The 18,653-nt window shown below is 43.6% G+C and overlaps 1 protein-coding gene across 4 annotated transcripts in view; it reads left to right on the top strand.

Moving 5' to 3' along the window:
• The first annotated feature begins 1,464 nt into the window (after positions 1-1,464).
• esyt2a (extended synaptotagmin-like protein 2a) overlaps positions 1,465-18,653 on the top strand; it is a 32,621-nt gene continuing 15,432 nt past the window's right edge. For all 4 annotated transcript variants that reach the window (XM_047341933.1, XM_047341932.1, XM_047341931.1 and 1 more), the window contains exons 1-7: positions 1,465-1,621; positions 2,680-3,067; positions 12,684-12,725; positions 13,724-13,858; positions 14,403-14,479; positions 14,990-15,062; positions 16,148-16,237. In XM_047341933.1, the coding sequence (XP_047197889.1) occupies positions 2,687-3,067; positions 12,684-12,725; positions 13,724-13,858; positions 14,403-14,479; positions 14,990-15,062; positions 16,148-16,237 (798 nt within the window). In that variant the 5' untranslated portion in view covers positions 1,465-1,621; positions 2,680-2,686. The remainder of the gene's footprint in view (positions 1,622-2,679; positions 3,068-12,683; positions 12,726-13,723; positions 13,859-14,402; positions 14,480-14,989; positions 15,063-16,147; positions 16,238-18,653) is intronic.

Genomic DNA, 18,653 nt, shown 5'->3' with positions numbered 1-18,653 from the left:
AATTAAACCAAAATTAGGAGGTGCTGTCTTGTTTTTCTGTTTTCTAAGTGTTAAACTGCTTTATGAACACAGATCTGTGTGTGTGTGTGTGTGTGTGTGTGTGTGTGTGTGTGTGTGTGTGTGTGTGTGTCGTTTTTGTTACCGCTTCAGGACCCTTTGCAGAATAAACACTGACCTTTTAAGGACCAGTAGACCTCATGGGGACCAAAGCCGAGTACCAATGAGGTCAAACTTAATTTGGGTTGGACATGAATCTGTCCTGGTCCAGGTTGTGGATGAGGTTTGTGTTGGACATGAATCTGTCCTGGTCCAGGTTGTGGATGAGGTTTGTGTTGGACATGAATCTGTCCTGGTCCAGGTTGTGGATGAGGTTTGGGTTGGACATGAATCTGTCCTGGTCCAGGTTGTGGATGAGGTTTGTGTTGGACATGAATCTGTCCTGGTCCAGGTTGTGGATGAGGTTTGGGTTAGGCTGTCCACAATGAGTGGAAGTCAAAGCTTCCTATGTCATGTATGTTTCATGTTTTGAAGTGTTCCTACTTTGTCTCAGACTTTAATTCACAGTGTGTCAGACGTCTTTTCCTCCACGTCAGCTGTGATGCTGCAGTTCACAGGCGCTGCCATGACACCTAGTGGGGACATGCCGGTCCAGCAAAGTCCCCTCGCGCCCTAATGATTCGTTTCCATCGAATTTAAACATGTTCTCCAGTGATTTCACAGATTAAATCATCTTTATTATAGACGTTGTTAAATCAAGCACAAACTCTACAGGCAACAAATAGGATGAAAGGGTCAAAGGTCAAAGGTGAGTATCCTGAAGGGAACATGGACGACTGATCTCCGGTCGTATGAAACTGTGGTGACCCAAAAAATTACTTACCTCTCGTAATATTTTGACTTTATTCTAAAAAATGTATCATGACAACTTTATTTTTGCAAAATTACAACTGTTCTGGTTAAATTATTATTTTAATATTCGTAATATTATAACTTTATCCTTAAAAAGACTTAATTCTTGTAAATACGTTATTCTCATAAAATCAACATTATGACGTTATTCTTGTAATATTCTGACTTTATTCTTGTAATATTCTGACTTTATTCTTGTAATATTCTGACTTTATTCTTGTAATATTATGACTTTATTCTTGTAATATTATGATTTTATTGTAATATTCTGACTTTATTCTTGTAATATTGTAATTTGTTTGTAATATTGTAATTTGTTTGTAATATTCTGACTTTATTCTCGTAATATTATGATATATATCGTCTCCCCTCAGAGCCTGATACTTTATTGTAGTTATTTAATATGAGTTTTGTCATTTTTAATAATAACAACATTCAGTTTTGTCTCCAGTAAGCGGGGGAAGTTGGTCGCCGCCAGGTGGCGCTCGGGCTCGCTGTGGCCCCGGTGTTTTGAAGCTCCCTCCCCGCCGGAGCTGACCTCGTTCCCGGCGATGACAGTTTCCTGCGGCCCGGTGGAGCCGCTGGTGGCCGCGGCAGGATGTGCAGAAGGAGGGCGGGCTGTCACACTCTCTGCTCGGTATGTGAGGACTCGGCTGCCGGAGTGAATCTGTCTTTATTCTGCGGGAGGAACGGAGGTGGCAGGCGGACAGCGGTGAGTGTCGGAGCGCCTGAGGGCGGAGGAGTTGGTGTTGTGTCGCCGGAGTTTGGTTCCTGTGAAGCGGCTGAAGTCGAACCACCGATACGTGTCACTTTGGGAAGAACGTCACGCCAGACTCTGTTGGAAAATCTGCCTCTTCGGCGTTGCGCCGCGTAAAGGGAACATTTCACGCTATGGAAGCCAGGAACTAAAGCAAATTTCGGATTGAACCCTCGATGGGGTTTTGTTCGGCGCATTTACAACCGCACCTAACATCACGCATTTCAGTGAAAACATCAACTTTAACAACCGTCCCGCACTTGTTGACAAGCGCCGTCGTGGTCGCAGGGGATTGCGGGGCCAACGGTTGAGGCAGTTTTCCAAGTGAAAATATTACCGTTAAAATTACGTGTAGCTGTTTTGGAAATATGCCGAATTAAAGAGTGAATTCTCCAGATGTGTTCATCTCCATTTTTCCCACTACGCGCTGCTTCCTGTTTTCACGGGACTCAAGGTAACAAGAAGTGGAGAATTTTGCAACGGAGTTTTGTATGAGGTCCAGTCCACAGCTCAGCCTGCAGCCTGAGTGGATGTGAAAAGTAAACTTATGTAGAATGAATAACTCGATCACATCCACTCTAACTTCAACTGTTCAAACTAACTAATGTTGATCTTAATTTAGAATTTAGGCAAATTACCTTTCAACCACTAAAGTGAAATAACCAACATGTCACCTCTTATCTTCTCTTTTGATAAACAATTACAATTTTGAGATTGATTTTGATGATTCAGACTTTGTTTGCTTCCTTTCGAATTTCAATCAAGATGTTTTTAATAAGGTTTCTAATCACACCCTGGTTTATTCTGAAGGAAGAAGGAGGGATACAGATTCCTCAACCTCTTGAGTCAAAGTGAATGTTCGTCCCTAATTCGATGACACTCCCTCAAACTGAGTTTTAAGATATCACAGAAAAATATCGACATACTTTGTGAGGCCACCTTGACCTTTTAGCTACGAAAACCAAGTGAATGCTTGTGCCAAATGTCAAAGGATTCCTTATCTGTCGTTCCAGAGGGGAAATGAGTAACAGGATGGAGGGTTCGGCGGGACCAGGCGTCGGGGCGAACGGACCCGTGGCAGCGCCCAGCAGCCCGGTGAGCTCCGCCATGGGGCCGCCCCTGTCTCCACAAGAGCTGGAAGACGAGCAGCAGTCGTCGCTGACGGACGTCTCCCAGATGTGGATTAAGTTTGCCAAGACCTTCGCCCTCATCTTCCCCATCTACATCTTGGGATACTTTGAGTTCAGTTTCAGCTGGGTTCTGATCGCACTGGCCGCGTTGTTCTATTGGAAGAAGAACCACGGCAGTCAGGACTACAGGATAAACCGTGCCTTAGCATTCCTGGAGCATGAGGAGAAAGCAATGAAGAAAAGTTTGCCCACGACTGAGCTGCCACCGTGGGTGAGTCCACCCTCGTTATTACGTTCACAGTATTATCACCGGCTTGTCCCAGTTGCTTTTGTAATTTGACTCCGTTTAAAGCTCCACCTCTCAAGCCTACATATGGGATGTCAACACCGACTGGTTGCCTGCCAAACGCACTGATGGGGCTAATTGAATTAGCTGCCATGTCTTCCCACTGACGATACAAATACTTTTTCCATGGGAAACTCCAGACTAGCACTGGTCTTATTCAAGCCACACCGTTGTATCATTCGGCCGACAATGGTAAACGATATGAGCCTTTCACAGACATATCAGCGTTTATGTTTGCCGATATTGGCCAATATCAAAACTGCAGGAAATATGTGCATTTATGTTTCTTTTCTAAAAGCGACACAACGCCAGATTCGCTCTCAGCTACTCGGGCTCCCCCTACAGGTGGGATGGGTAATTCACGTGCATTTTTATTGACAAGCTGACGGAGAATAATTTTCTCCGGTGGCTCTGTGGTGATGTCCACAGTTGTCTCCTATCGTCAGCTGTCTCTGGTTGTTGGTGTGTGACGTAAAGCAGGTTGTAATGTTCCAGCACCGTACTCCAGGGTTACATAGTGTAGTTCCCGGCCTCTAGGGGGCGCTGTGGCAATGACAGACCTCCCTTTTTATAAGTAAGTGCACTATCAAAATGATTTTAAAGCTTAAAGTATAAAAACTGCCTTGTGTTGCTTTATTTCAGGCTCTATGTATTTGGTTGTACTTGTATTTTTTATGTATGTACATCGGCTGATATATCGGCATCAGTATTTTTTTACTCCTGCACGTGAGGTGTTCACCTGCATTGGGAACTTCAGCTGCACTGTAATACGTGTCTCAAGACTTGCCAGACAGTCTTACCGGATTTGAAATTGGTGACTAACGCTCACATTTTGACGTCAGTCACGAACAGAGGAATGTTTGGGCAGAGTAGCTGCCAACAAACGGAGACAATTAATAGCTGATGGTAGATGGCCGGCAATGTGGGCCCCAGCAGTTTTCCCTTATGTCACTACATTTGGTCCCACGCGACACAAAACAAACTTCGTTGCTCGTCTCGTGAACAGCCTGTGGAAAGTTGACACATTCCACCCTGAGCTCGACTCTTTATGATGACTTCAATCCCGGCGTCTGCCAGAGGGTGTAGCAGGTCTCGATGAATAATTTACACACGGCCCTGGCGAACCTCAGGCCTCCATAGGTACAGCAGCAGAGTCATCAAACCTGTTCTAATTGTCACTTTCTGTATTCACCCCTTTGGTTTGGCGTGGTTGCCACAAAGAGAGCACGGTGTGGAGACCCTCCACATGCTGAAGCTGCCTGTCCACTCAATCGAACATCTGAGAATGCATCTGTGTTTCCCACAGGATTAGATTCTGCTCGGGTCGGTAGATCAGCAGGAGGATTTTATTGTAACACATCCACTATGTCAGTCTCCACAGAGGTTGTGCGTTTGTCAAAAATGTCATATTTATCTTCATGATACCAGCCTGAGTTTTACTTGATATCAGATCAGACAGCAAATCAATGGAATGACACATCACTACCATTGACCTCTTTCAGGAAATATAACAGTTTCTAAACCTTCAGTTATGCAGCATTTCTACCGTTACAAACCACACAAATCTTCATTTATCCATTTCTAGTCTTGTGAGATTTTACGCAGAGACTCGCTGCCTCTGTGATGAAAGTGAAAGGCCTCTGTTCTGCAGTGACATTTTCATGTAATCGACGACGATGCAGGAAAAAGTGGTGAGAGGATGGCAGGATGCCAGCCAGACACACATCCCCCACCCATCGCAGATCACCCCATCAACACAGCCATTATCACACAGACCTTGAGAGAAGTGGTGCTCAGCAACAACTCAGCAAAAAGACACACAGCAGCTGCCACGTTTGTCGTGTTGGGAGTCGGCGCGCTTTTGTCCGGGATGTTGCTTGTTTGCTTCACAGATGTTCACAGATGTTTTAATCCTCAAACAACGTGACTTGTGGCATTTGGATGCGACGGTGCTAATTGACAGCTCTTTGTTTGGCTGATCAAAGGGAAATTGAGAAATGGGTGAAAGGATGTCAAAGGATTAACGCGTCCTGACAATCAGCAACTGTGCCAAACAATCAGCAGTGAACTTTGACCCCTGGGACACATTCAGAAGCTGTCAGTGTGTCCTGTCCTTCATACGAGATACTTTATCTTTTTACCTCCGGCAGACTAACCTCAAAACTCAATGATTAGAAGCTCACTGAGTTTATTTTGTTCTTTAACTAAATCCAAACCACACTATCTAGTTTCTGGCCGACACAGTAGTGACATTAAATGTTTAGTCTGTAAAACTTCCAAACATTATTTAGAGGAAATCAGAAATCCCTTGTTCTTCACTGCTCTAAAAACAGTACTTACTAGTGGCAGTACACCACAACTGTAGTTATGGAGCAGCGAAGAAGAAGACTCGATTCCTGGGAAAGGAAACTTGCAGAACATAGTTTACAGATGTGGTATCAGATCGGTTTGGTGTAGTTGCCAATGCCTGACCAAGCATTTACAGCTGTATCGGAGGCATTTCTGGTGAAATAGACTTTTTGATTGATTCCTTTTCCATTTTAGTTACTGACAAATGAAATGTCTGCACTGCTTTCCCTCAAATTCAGAGGGAACAATGAAAGGGATGGGAACTGATAAGATTCTTGTTGGTTGTTGGTGTCGTCCCACTCCCTGAACCCAAACACAACTGAACGCTGGATGTTACCCATGCTAGTTTAAAGGTTTCCTGCTGAATATTGGAGATAAACTCTGGTTTTTAATAACTTCTGAGTGTTTTGAACTGATCTCAGTTCAGCTTCACTCTTCAGCTGGAGCTGGTTGTGACAGTTGAAGCTGTGACTCAGTCAGTTCTTCTCACAGGAGATGGAACCCACTCAGCAGAGTCACAGAGAACAGACGCTCAGGGAGAGAAGGAGGAAACTTTCTCCTTGTTCAGAGTCGAATGTTTGAAGCTGCTTCAGGTAAAAAAAAAGTTGGACAGTGTTTTAAGATACAAGATTCACCTTTAGTGGCAGAGACCATAGAAAACTAATTGTGGTAAAAACGCTGTCAACATGTAAAATCAACAAAATTAACCACATGTGCAATATAGTCCTCACTGATCTGAGAGCCTGTCGTCTCTCTGTCTTGGCTCTCTCTGCAAATATGCCTGGAATGAGGCCTGATAGGCAGCGTGGGCCGCAGCTCATCGCTCGCTGGCCAAGAATCCCCGCGGTAATGGTACGGTTGTATTTCTGAGGACAAACTGACACTGCACAACTCCCTCACTGCTGCCAGACACGAACAAATCTGCACCAGCAAAGACCTTTTCAGGAAAAAGGACTTGTTTGTCTCACTGACTATTTAAAGGTGTATACTGAATTTAACGATGAACTGTTTCCTCCATGAGTCACGACAATAACCAAGACAACTCTGTAGAATAAACAGGAACATGTATCTACCGCCAAAGACACGTCTCAGATGTGTCACAGAAGTTTCAATGCTTTTTATACATATTCTTTTTTTTCTTAAGCGTTGTACAAGGTCAAACGTTTGTTTGTGGTTTATGTTGATGTCATATCTTTGGTGTATATAATAATCCTACAATTAATAATCTCAAACTGACGCGGAAAAATTATTAGTTCATCGGACAAATATGTAAAAACCTGATGTGACATTTAGGCCACGAAGGTCGTCCAAGGCCACTGCTGTGTTTGATGAATGTGGGGTCAATGAGATGGAGGTGAGATGACATGAAAACAAGGAATGAGGTCAGGCCTTTGAACCTATGGGAGTTGTTGTCATGCTGCAGGATTCAGGCCACAGTATCTCGTAGTAAAAGTTGTACAGAAAGCTGAACAGGATTCTGCAGCTGAGCGTCAGAGTGGTGGTTCATTGACATTTGTTTTAGGGTTAAGAGAGTTTGTCCTGGCTTACAGACAAGGCTTCCTTTTTTTTGCATTTTTGCCTTTACTTTGTCAGCTTTTATTTTCCTAAATCTGTGTTTTAAATTAATAATAATAATAATAGTTACCGCGATATATTTTTCATCTCTAGCATCAATGGTTGAGTGTCTATCCACATATTGTTCCTGCCTTGTGAGCACAGTGACGAGGTGTGACACATAGTTGATGCTGAAGAGTTTTAAAGCTCAACCTTCACTCAGGAGTACGAATCTGTCTTTAAACTTTTATCATGATCATCATCGATATCGACTGATATGAACATTTTTATATTGATCTAATTATTGGCTGTATATTCTATGAGCCACCAGGACTCTTTAAACTCCTGTTTGTCATGTTTAGTTTATCGTTAAAGTTAAAGTGATAAAGTATCATTGAGTTTGTTGAGTACTTTGGATTGTGATTGATTTATCACATTTGACCCAATCAGGAGAAGTGACAGCGGAGCATACAACAACAAAACAGACCAATTAAAGGTTGTACTGTGATGCAAATCCATCACGTCCCACATATATATACTTTACACAGGGCTGCAGCGGTGTCTGTGTATCTATTCATGTGTGTGTGATTGTGTTTTGTATTTCAACCAGTCCTCTAGTGTAACAAAACAATGGCAGTAGAGTAGAAACCTCTGCCAACGCCCAACAGGCCCCTGATGAAACCATATTTAAATCCACTAGATCCAGATTTTTATTTGGATGGGTTCTTTCCTGACCCAGGCCGCGTGTTTCTTTTATGTTCCACTAATCATGTGGTTAAATATGTGCTGCTGTAGTTTGGGTGGAGTTTAAACTCAGTTGTCATTGTTGTTTACTTTAAATAAAACATCTTAGACAAACATTGGTAACTCCCAGTTGTAGTGTTGCACATTGTACAAGTAAAATGAGAAACAGTGACATATGCAGAATATGTGTAAATATGTTTCTTCTCTTTTCCTTGTCGTGTCTTTGTAAATGTTGCCTTTAGCTTTCTTTGTCTTTCTACAAACGTTTAACTTCCTGCCTCGTCCGCACCAGCTCTCGTTTACTTTAAAATCTTGTGTATGTGTGAATATATGTGTGTCTTAATGTGCATATCATATATTTTATATTTGTTAATTACTTTTAATGTGCAAAACAAAGTCAGTCAGTTTTAAGGATTAATTGACCAGCAATATCACTGCAAGTTATTATTCAGCAGCACTGCTACACAGCGGTATTAGTTCTGGAATCTCTAATTGCTGACGTGTCTGGATTGTTGTGTTGCTGTGTGAGTCAGTGGAGTGTAGTTGTACCGGACAGTTTCTAGGTGTGGATGTGTGTCACTGAAGCAGGAAACGTTGAGTCAAGCTCAGCTAAACCTTTTCCGTCCGCAGCTGAACGTTCAAACAGTCGGACTCTGCCATTGGCCTCTCTCTGATTTAAAAAAAACAAACTCAAAAAACGGCGTGGAAAGTCATAAAACCACAACGTAACTGTGTCTCTGAGGTTCCCCCCCCCCTCTTCCTCCTCCTCCTCCTCCTCCTCGCTCTCTTCGTCTCTGTGTACTCGTCTGACACGGCATGGGTGGGGCCTCCCTGTTCTTCTGATGTGCCAAAGGGCAGGGCTCTGCAGCAGGGAGGGGAAACAATGTGGAGGAACAGAAAGGCCTTGTGCTGCTCTGCTCTGCTTTCACCTGCACTCTGGGGCAGCTTCCGTGTGGCCCGGTGAAGTGTCCAGTGCCCTGTCCCACTGGAGTTTGAATACATTTGAATTTAAACGTTGGTAGCCTCTCTGCTGAGTGGTGATCTGAGTTTCTTGAACTAGTAAGTATCTGTAACCAAATTGAAAAGCGTCACGATGCAAGATTCGCTCTATGCCGCCATTGTATAGTGAGAAAAAGTGTCATCGAATGAAATGGCCACTGGGAAGTCAGACAACAACGTTATCTGATGTGGTAACGCAAATACTTTTGGCTCCCGTAAGATAAGAGACAAGATCCACAGCCTTTTTAGATCAACCAACCAGCATATCAGCATCATATGGTATAATTGACACCATTATGTGCTCATTATGAGATGGCGTTATTACAATTTAATGCAACAACAGGGGGATGCAACACGCCACAGAGGCTTTTCATTTTAGATTTGAACATCCATAAAACCCAGTTCAATAAAATGATGCAGGCGACAGTGGAAGCTGACTAGAGACGGTCGGCTGTGTAATCATATGTTTCCATCCTTGAGCACACCGGAGCACGTTTCCTCGATGTGGGGGGTGTCCTCCTCACATCCTCGACAGTCTCTCTCTCTCTTTCTCTGAGCCTTAATATAGACGTCAGCACAGCAGCAGTGAGCAACTGTCTCCTTGTGCAGGTTTTCTTGTTCCTGGGCCCTTCAGTGCCTTTCTGCAGTTTGAAGGGAAGGCCGACGGAGCAGCTTTCCTTCTCGTGTTTGTTGTCACCTTGAAAAGGAGAATCTCTAATAATAGTAATAACAAATTGAACTTGTATGGCTCCTTTTCAAGAGACTCAATATAGCATATCATAAACAGCACTAGTGGGGGTTGGCAGGTGGTGTTTGAGGAGATTCTTGAAGATGTCCAGAGATTTCAGCGGGGAGACAGTTGACAGCCTGATTTTGTTGCTTATTTATTCCGCAAGTTATGACAGAAAATGCACCTTTGTCAGTTGTACTTTAAATTAGCACCTGACTGATTCATTGGTTTCCTGGTAATATGTCTCGAGGAGCCTTTCACAGACATATCTGCACCAGCGTGTACGTTTGCCTATCTGAAAACTTTTATTTGACAAAACAGAAAATATGTACATTTATGATTCTTCTCATTGCCAATATTGTCTTTTATAATATTTAGGCCAATTAATCAGTTTCTTTACTACTTAATATTGGCATCGGCAAAAAAATTCCACATCAGTCTCGCTCTCACACACACACACACACACACACACACACGCTTTTTGTCGGGGGTGTGGCTGGAAAAGGGAGGTTAGGATTTCCACTCAGCTGTTACATAGTTGAACTGTGACTCTTACCCTCCTGACACACACACACACACACACACACACACACACACACACACACACACACACACACACACACACACACACACACACACACACACACACACACACACACACACACACACACACACACACACACACTAAAAGAAGGGATGCTCCTGTCGAGTACGATCACCCATTGGTTCCTGTTCTTTTACATGTACTCAGAAATGTCTCCTTCCCAACTCGAGGCCCTGCAGGAGCCACGTCTTTGCCATGAGTCAGATCCACATGCTGTTGTTGAGGTTAGGCGGCGTCCAGGCTGAAAACAGAGAAGAGAGCAAGGGGTCTGTGCTGGTGTGGGCGTGTTGCTACAGGCAGATGAAATATGATCCAAGAAGATGCACTGCAGGAGGGGGGGCGCTGTTCTACCGAGCAGGACAAAAGCTTTCAGATTTCCCAACAACAGCAGAAGGAAAAAGGGTGAATGACTTATGGTGGAAAACTTTTTTCCTTCCTCACTCTGAAAAATGCACTGTTGCTGTGAAAAAGAGAAACTGTTCCCAGTTTAAAGAGGAAACGTCTCAGTTTCCTTTCTGTGTCTCTCTGTAGGTTTTATAAAATCATATATATCATGGATAATAATAAATTCATTTGACCTTTAATCTGCAAGAATCTACTTCATTTTTGTATGCTGAGTCATGTGAGCTGTTAGGACCTTCTTATTTCCTGTTCACTTTGTTTTGGAAAGAACGTCATTTGCTATTTGGCTCTTTTGAGTTTGAATTCAACTTTTTATTCACATGCCGTCTCAGTCTTCCTGCTTCTCTATTGTTTCCCCCACAAGGCGGAAAGATTGTGCCTCCAGATCCATGATATCGTTTTAATGTCTGCCACGTTGCAGCAGGGCAGGGACGGACCACAGCCACATCTGGTGGCCACTTCGACATATAACGATGCACGACACTTCCTCCCACTATCCACAAATTAAGCCAGAATATCCAGAATAGGGACGCTGCCATCTTGTGCCAGTGACGCCCTGTGGAGCCGGCGGTCTGGGCAGGATGGAGCGGCTGTGTCGAGGTCCCACCGATAGCGAGTCAGTGTCATCTGTCAATCAGGGCGTCTCAGTTCTTTTTCATATCATCAAATAACTAATTCAAACCGAACTTGAGAAAACACACTGGAGCTGTGAAGTCGTCCGTCTTTATTTACAGTCACAGTGGCTTCATGTCGAGTTTTACCTTGAATAAACGTACACATCACAAGTATCTGTGTTCCATTTACATGTTTGGCCACAGAGCTGTAACTGATCCCAACCACCCTCTTTCCTCTGTTGCCACTTATTGTGTTGTGTCTTCGAGACGTCATGAGAGACGTGGTGATGTGTGAGTGTTTTCTGGCTCGAGGCCCAGCACGTGGTAGAATAGATTTCGTCCCCTGTCTCAAATTACTGAGACAGGAGGGTTCTTTAAAACCAGAGTGACGTCTGTGCAACAGAGAACGAGTGTCTCACCAGAAGGTGGTCAAACCAAACCGTAAAACAAGACGCCAGACTCGGCAGTAAAATGCTCAGGGAGCGAGAGCTTTCTACCAAACCATACAACCAGCAAGTCCGGTGTGTATGAGTGTGTGTGCAGATCCAATTAAATAAATCTGGGTCTAGAGAATTTAAATGTGGTTTCATAAAGAGACTGTGGGGCCTCGGCGCAGGTACGAACTCTACTCCGTGACATGCTGGTCTGTGTTCAGAGCAGGAAGCTTCTCTCCTGACCTCAGCCTGTGGTTTAAATTCCATGTGGTTGCGGCCTCATTCGTGTGCATCTGCCGCAGGCCGAAGTGTCTGTGCCGAATCCTCCAAGTGTGTCACTTATGTAACAGGTCACCTCTGCTTCCCACGGTGGTGTCGCACACTCCCCTCGCAGGGAGTCGGCAGAGCTTCGTCTCACTCTGAGATATCCATCATTTGCCACACGACGTTGATGCATTCGTTCACTGTAGTACGTGTTTAAGGTTTTAATCATTGCGTGTAGTGTGTCAGCTAATGATTGATACATTTCATGATTCATTTATTCAGGTACTAATCGTTGCAGATATCTGCTCTGACACGCAAGACCTCAAAATCCTCATCACACCAGTCACGAGTCACAGGAAGATGCTAGGGAGCAAAACATTTCTGATGCGCCAATATCTGCTGATAAATAATTTAAGTGATTCCTGAGATGTCGTTATCAAACCCTTATGAAATAGAAATGTAAGTGAACTTGATATTTCAAAGTTTAACCGTAACATTTGCTATAATTAACTATAAATAAAAAGAAGTACAACAACATATATTGAACTTAAATTAAGACAATTTTTACGTAAAATGTTAAACACATTCTTTCTCCATTGTTTATTCTGTAAAATTAAATTTCCATATGTGCAAACATAAAAACAGATAGTTATGAGCGTGTGAAAGGCTCATATCAGCCGTTTTTTTTATGGGCCACCCGATAAATTGGTTGGACCTGCGATCCAATTATGACCAAACTAGGAATCATGGGAAATTCCTGGAATTTACTTCAGGGCATTGATGAGGAAATTCTGTGTTAAATTATGATTCTAACTCTTTTGTCTTTTTTTTTTTTTCCTAATTCCAGGTTCATTATCCAGATGTGGAAAGAGTAGAGTGGCTGAATAAGGTACATGCGCACACACACACACACACACACACACACACACACACACACACACACACACACACACACACACACACACACACACACACACACACACACACTCCTGACTGCCTTTATCGCTCTATCCTCACCCACTAGCTGTCTCTATAATACATCAGCCGCTGTTAGCCTGTTAGCTTTAGAGGCAGGAGACAGGTAGTGTATAAATAGCGTCTGAATCTGGAGCCTGACCCAGTGGGGGGAGGGAGGGAGAGAGAGAGTGAGTGGTAGAGAGATATAGAAAGAGAGAGAGATATAGAAAGAGAACGAGAGAGAGAGAATCTGCTTCCTTGGAGAATTACTTACTGTAAATGTGTACACATAAAGTACTTCCAGTAAAAAGTAAATGGACCAGAGAAATTAGTTTTCACTCTGTGTCCGATGGAGTGATGTTCATGTTGGATTTGTCTTTATGGCTATTCACAGGTACAGAGTGTTTGAAAAAGTCATCATCATTAAAGAAATAATGATGGTGAAGCAGAATCACGTATTGTTATTTTTATAAAGTTCAATTTAACTTTAATGTCATAATGTTGATCTTTAATGACGTATTTTGAGTTTTCTCCTGTTATTTTGACGTTTAAGTTTTCATTTTGACCAGGTTTCTCTTGCTCAGTGCCCAGCAGCCCTTTCTCAACCAGTTTCAATATTCAGAAGCAGATCTTCTATATAATACGAGCTGTGAATATTCCATCGATCTAGAAAGGGGAGCTGCAATGAAATCTTCTACCCCTGCTGATCAGATTGGTATTAAGAGCCAACAGGAAGCAAACGACACACGGAACAGAACCGTCCAGCTCCCTGCACCGTTTCTTATTTCATCCAAATCAATATACTGCCACATAAATCTCTGAGGTGTCTCCAACAAGTCCACAAAGTCTGCAGCGGAAAAAACCTCTTTTTCCAGCCGTTTCAGTTGTGTATGTACGAAAATCATGTTCTCTCTCTCTCCTCCTCCTCAGACGGTGAAGCAGATGTGGCCGTTCATCTGCCAGTTTGTGGACAAGCTGTTCAGGGAGACCATCGAGCCGGCGGTGAAGGGCGCCAACCCTCATCTCAGCTCCTTCTGCTTCACTAAGATCGACATGGGCGACAAGGTGATTAGAAAACACACCGAGCAGACTCTGGATCCAAATGCACAAGATGGGGGCATTTGGATCAGGGATATTTTGGCTTAGTTTCTGCAAAGTAGGAGTAGTTTGTTTGTTCAGTCTATGGAACCAGCAGTTCTCACAGAGCCATAAGAAAAGCAGATGTAATGCTCACTCTCATGGGTTATTTGAAAGTTATTTTATTATTGAAATACTGTTGTAGTTCACCTGAAACATGCAACATTACTGCTTTGGCTCTTAAACTCTGCTGCTCATAGTGTAGGCGTTAAGATCTTCTACTGGTGTGTTTCTAAATTTGTCCTAGGTATTTTCTTTTCTAACATCGTGGTCCTGGAGCTGGAAAAAGCTTGACTCTTCTTTTACGACCGGGTTTCTTTCTGTTCCGTCCTAAAGAACATCCTGACCCATATTTTGCTCATGTTTCAGAGCACAGCATTAATTATACTGTTGGTACAGTGAGAGGTTGAAATCATATTTCAGAGCTGTTTGCTCACTCGTACCGGTTTCCTCACATCTTGTGTGTCCGCAGCCGCTGAGAGTGAACGGGGTGAAAGTTTACACAGAGAATGTGGACAAGAGGCAAGTCATCATGGATCTGCAGATCAGGTAACACGGTGAAACCAAAGCATCTCGCTCACCTATCATTTCTACAGGATAAAGCTGCTTAAATCTATACATTTTTCATTATTGTCATCAAATCCCATAAAGAGGCCACTATTGTCTTCATGTGGTTGCCATGGTAACATCATGATGGAATTACTCCCAGCATCAGCACCTTCAGACACAGTACTACAGTACTACAGTACTACACAGTACTACACAGTACTACAGTACTCCACACTAGTTCAAATGCACCAAATGAACGTCCTCGTGGTTCAGACATATCGTCGGAGGTGAAGACTGCAGCTGCTGCTTCTTCTTCTACTGTTTAATGCTGTCTCTACTTCCTGTGATTGGTCCAAAAGTCCAAACTAAGATGTAACAGAAAATCAAATTTCATGTAGAAGAAAAAGCTCAGTAATTACCTCTTCCCCTTTCTTTCTCTCTCTCTCTCCCTGCTTTCACACTGTGACACTGTATGAATTCTCTAACTGCATTTTTTTTTTTTATTCTCAGTTTTGTCGGAAACACAGAGATTGACGTGGACATCAAGAAGTTCTATTGCAGAGCTGGGATCAAAAGTATTCAGGTATGAGTCCAATGATAAAACGCTGCCGGTGATTTTAATGGTAGATTTTCTATGGCAAAGGTTGTGAAGACACAAATGTTCAAAAGAGTCCAGATAAATTGACTTGACATTCTCATTCACCAGCTGTAACTCTGACTCTGGTGGAAAACGAGACGGTACCTTCAGACAGACGTGAGATTTTATTGGTGGTCGCCCTCAGTTATTTGTCCGTGACCGCCATATTAACCTGTGACCTCTCCAGAGATGGCTTTACATAATGTGTTGACACCGCGGCCGATAAAGAAGACGTTATCCGCTCGGCTGTTGGCAGAGGATCAGGCCATGTTTGCTGTTCCGAGATCAGAGAGGGAGAGAAAGTGAGTGGAGGGAAGAGGCGGGAAAGATTTACAGAGGGTCAACATTTGCCTTTGCCTGTGGCTCAAACTTTATAGCTGCAGTCGCGGGATCTTTGTCAGCTTTTCATAGGCCGTTGAAGAAATAAGTCGTTCAGGTGCCGAACACGTTAAATTAGAGCTTATGGGTGATAAGGAGTTAGATGATTTCTTCCCTCATGGCTTTTCCTCTGGTCAAACTGATCCTGACGTAGTGTCATCTGCTGCACACGGTTCTTGAAGAATCTCCCTTCAGGCAGGAGCGAGCTGCAGGAGGTCAGCGAGGATCAACAACAGGCTATCTTCCATCTCTCCCCTGCACCCGTATGATGAGCAAAATGTTGGTATTTAATTACTCAGAGCGAGCTACAACCAAATTTGGTGCTGCAGACGAGCAGTCTGCATATCAGAGGTTTGAGTCACTGCAGCTGCCGATAGAGCAACGAGCTCAATGATGAGACATTGAAACATTCACAGACTTTTATTAAAGGAGACGTATCATGTTTTTTCTCTGTTTCCTTCCTCTAGTGTGTTTATAGAGGTTTTTTTGTGAATTGGAAAGTTCTGCAAAGTTAAAAAGCTGCTAAATACAGCCCCTACGGATCATTTGTGGAGATGATCTGGAATTCAGTGCATGTTTGAGTGCATGTGCACTGAGCTCATAACACGACAGGGACTGGCTGGGTTCATAATGTTGTTCTTTCTCCTCTCCAGCTTCAAGGAGTGATGAGGGTGGTGATGGAGCCGCTGCTGGGGGACATGCCTCTGATCGGCGCTCTGAGCGTCTTTTTCCTCAAGAAACCAGTGAGTACCTTGACCTTATGTCCAGTGACAACTGTCCATATCACTATGGACATTATCTAAGCAAAGCCCGGCTCCGTTTGCAAGTCTAGTGGATACAAAGTCCACCTGGCCCCTTGTGGACTCCGCACTCACCAACTTCCCAGGAACGCGTCCATGAGTTTCTGGTAAGTGAAGTGAAGTCTGGACATTTGGACGTCAGGCAGTGACGTCCTCGTGAGATGAGCCTGCAGAGTATCTCCCCTGAAATCATACCTGTTTACCCCCGATACCTCAAATCACTTCTGCAAGTGTGCAGTCCTAACTTTATTATATCTTTCAGTCAGATTTTAACCTGTAATTTACTGTTTTAGTTTATTAAAATGACTACACATTGACAACAGTTAGTTCCGCCTCCCTGGAGCTTACGAGGATTGAATGTCTTGTTCATGCGCAGCTGAGCAGAGGGTTTCTGTTTCTTTAAAGGCGATATATATGATGTGTTTCTTTCCTCTAGTGTGTTGTATGACATGTAGCAGTGTTGTTGTCGTTGTGAGTATCCACTCATCACTGCTAGCTCTTACTGTTGGAACATGGCCCTGCTTGTTCTCTAAACCTCCATCAACTGTAGCATTTCCCACCACAGTCTTCCTGATGGCTGCCGAGCTTCAGTCCTTCTTTATCAGTGGATTCCTTCTCCCTGACTGCTGCCGTCTTCCTTCCTGTGCATCAACACATGTTATCTTCTAGATTTCAGACTTTGATGCCCACACGCACAGGAAAAGAGTCACCATCAAAAAGCCCCAAAAGACATGAAATTCCTCTTCTCCTCCTGAAATGGTTTATTTTTTGTGGTGAAAAGTCAAACTTGAAAGAAAAGTCTGGGTTATCTTCTTCTTCTGCTGTCACCTGCTGTTGGGTCAGATGTCAGCTTTGTAACTGAACTAAGATGGTGAACATTAAGTTAGCATGTTAGCATGGAAGCATTATCTGTAAAATAAAAGCGAGAACTACAGTTCAAAAGTCCCAAACGAATGGTCCAAGCTCGACATTTTAAACTAAAGACATCATTTTCAAAGTTTTATTTGTCGTGACTTCCTGTGTCTTATCTTTATCTGGGTCACCTGTGTCGGACATGACAGGCAACAATCTGAGGGTTGAACAGAGACAAGTGCTTTCACTCTGGAGGAGCAACGTGGACATTCGTCTGCAAATCAGGCTCAATTTAGTGCAATGATACGTGAACAGATCCCAGTGGGTTGATGGAACCCGGACCAGTTAGCTCTCATCTTCCACTCCACCCCCTAAGGGCTGTGTGCTTCCACCACATTTGTTTTGTATACAAAAAGAGTTCCAGAGCATCAACGTTTGTGCTTGGGTTCGCCGATGACTCTGTGATTGTGAGTCTTCTGCGGGATGGGAAGCAAAACCACGGACCAGTCCTTTTTTAATTTGTTTACTGGTCTGACAGAGAACTTTAGTATTTTACATGGTGGGGGAAAAGAAAGTATGTTTTTATTTGTGGTTATTTTGTATTTTCTTTTCTTAGCACAATTAGAACAAACTCTACTGCCGCTGCTGTTATTTTGTTATTTTAAGTCCGTTTGTGCTCGTGTGCAGATATTCCAGCAGTTTAATGCACCACTTTAGCCTCGATGCTCTTCATTCGCTTCAGCTGTAATAATGGCTTCCAGTATTTGACCTTTTAAGCCTCTTTTGTGACCTTTTTCAGCTTTGCAGTCACTCTTAATCTGCGACATACTGACGCACACACACACACACGCACACGCACACACAATCCTCCCCTCTCTGACTTCCGCTCATGCTCAAACTTCTATATTTTCAAACACAGTCACACGGACATCAGGTCATTTTAGTCCACATATACACTATGTCACCCATGACAACTGTTACCCTGCTCACGCTCCTTTTAAGGCCGGTGGATGGTTGTTATTTTGAGCTGGGCGCCTTCCCAACGTGACTCCGGTGATTTGTCTCGTGCACTAAGCGGTACAGTGTGACTGTGTGATGCCTGAACTGGACGGGCAGTTGGTGCACATCAGCTGAGACACTCCCGCTCCTCTCGTCTGACTCCAGTCTCACAGAGTAAACAAATCAGTCAGGACTGATTGCTGCCCCACCTCCGCTCCATCCAGACTCCATCCTGTTTACTGTTTGTACAAATGAACGCAGACTCTGGGTGTATTCTCCATCTGCTAACACGGAGGAGGTGGGATGTGTAACCTATTGCTTTGGCTTCACGTCGTCCCTCTTCATATACAGCCTATGGGCTAGCACTGCTGCCACTTACACATTGACAAGTACTAGATGTTCAGTTGACACCAGGGTGTGTCGGATTTGTGTGCTGGGACTCAGTCCGGTTAATTACTGCAGCTACATTTGAAGACTTCTCCTCGTTATCCCGTTCCAGCACATAGGT

This window comes from Hippoglossus stenolepis, chromosome 11 (assembly GCF_022539355.2).
Source record: "Hippoglossus stenolepis isolate QCI-W04-F060 chromosome 11, HSTE1.2, whole genome shotgun sequence".
Classification (NCBI taxonomy): domain Eukaryota; kingdom Metazoa; phylum Chordata; class Actinopteri; order Pleuronectiformes; family Pleuronectidae; genus Hippoglossus; species Hippoglossus stenolepis.
This window is presented reverse-complemented; position numbering and strand designations above follow the sequence as displayed.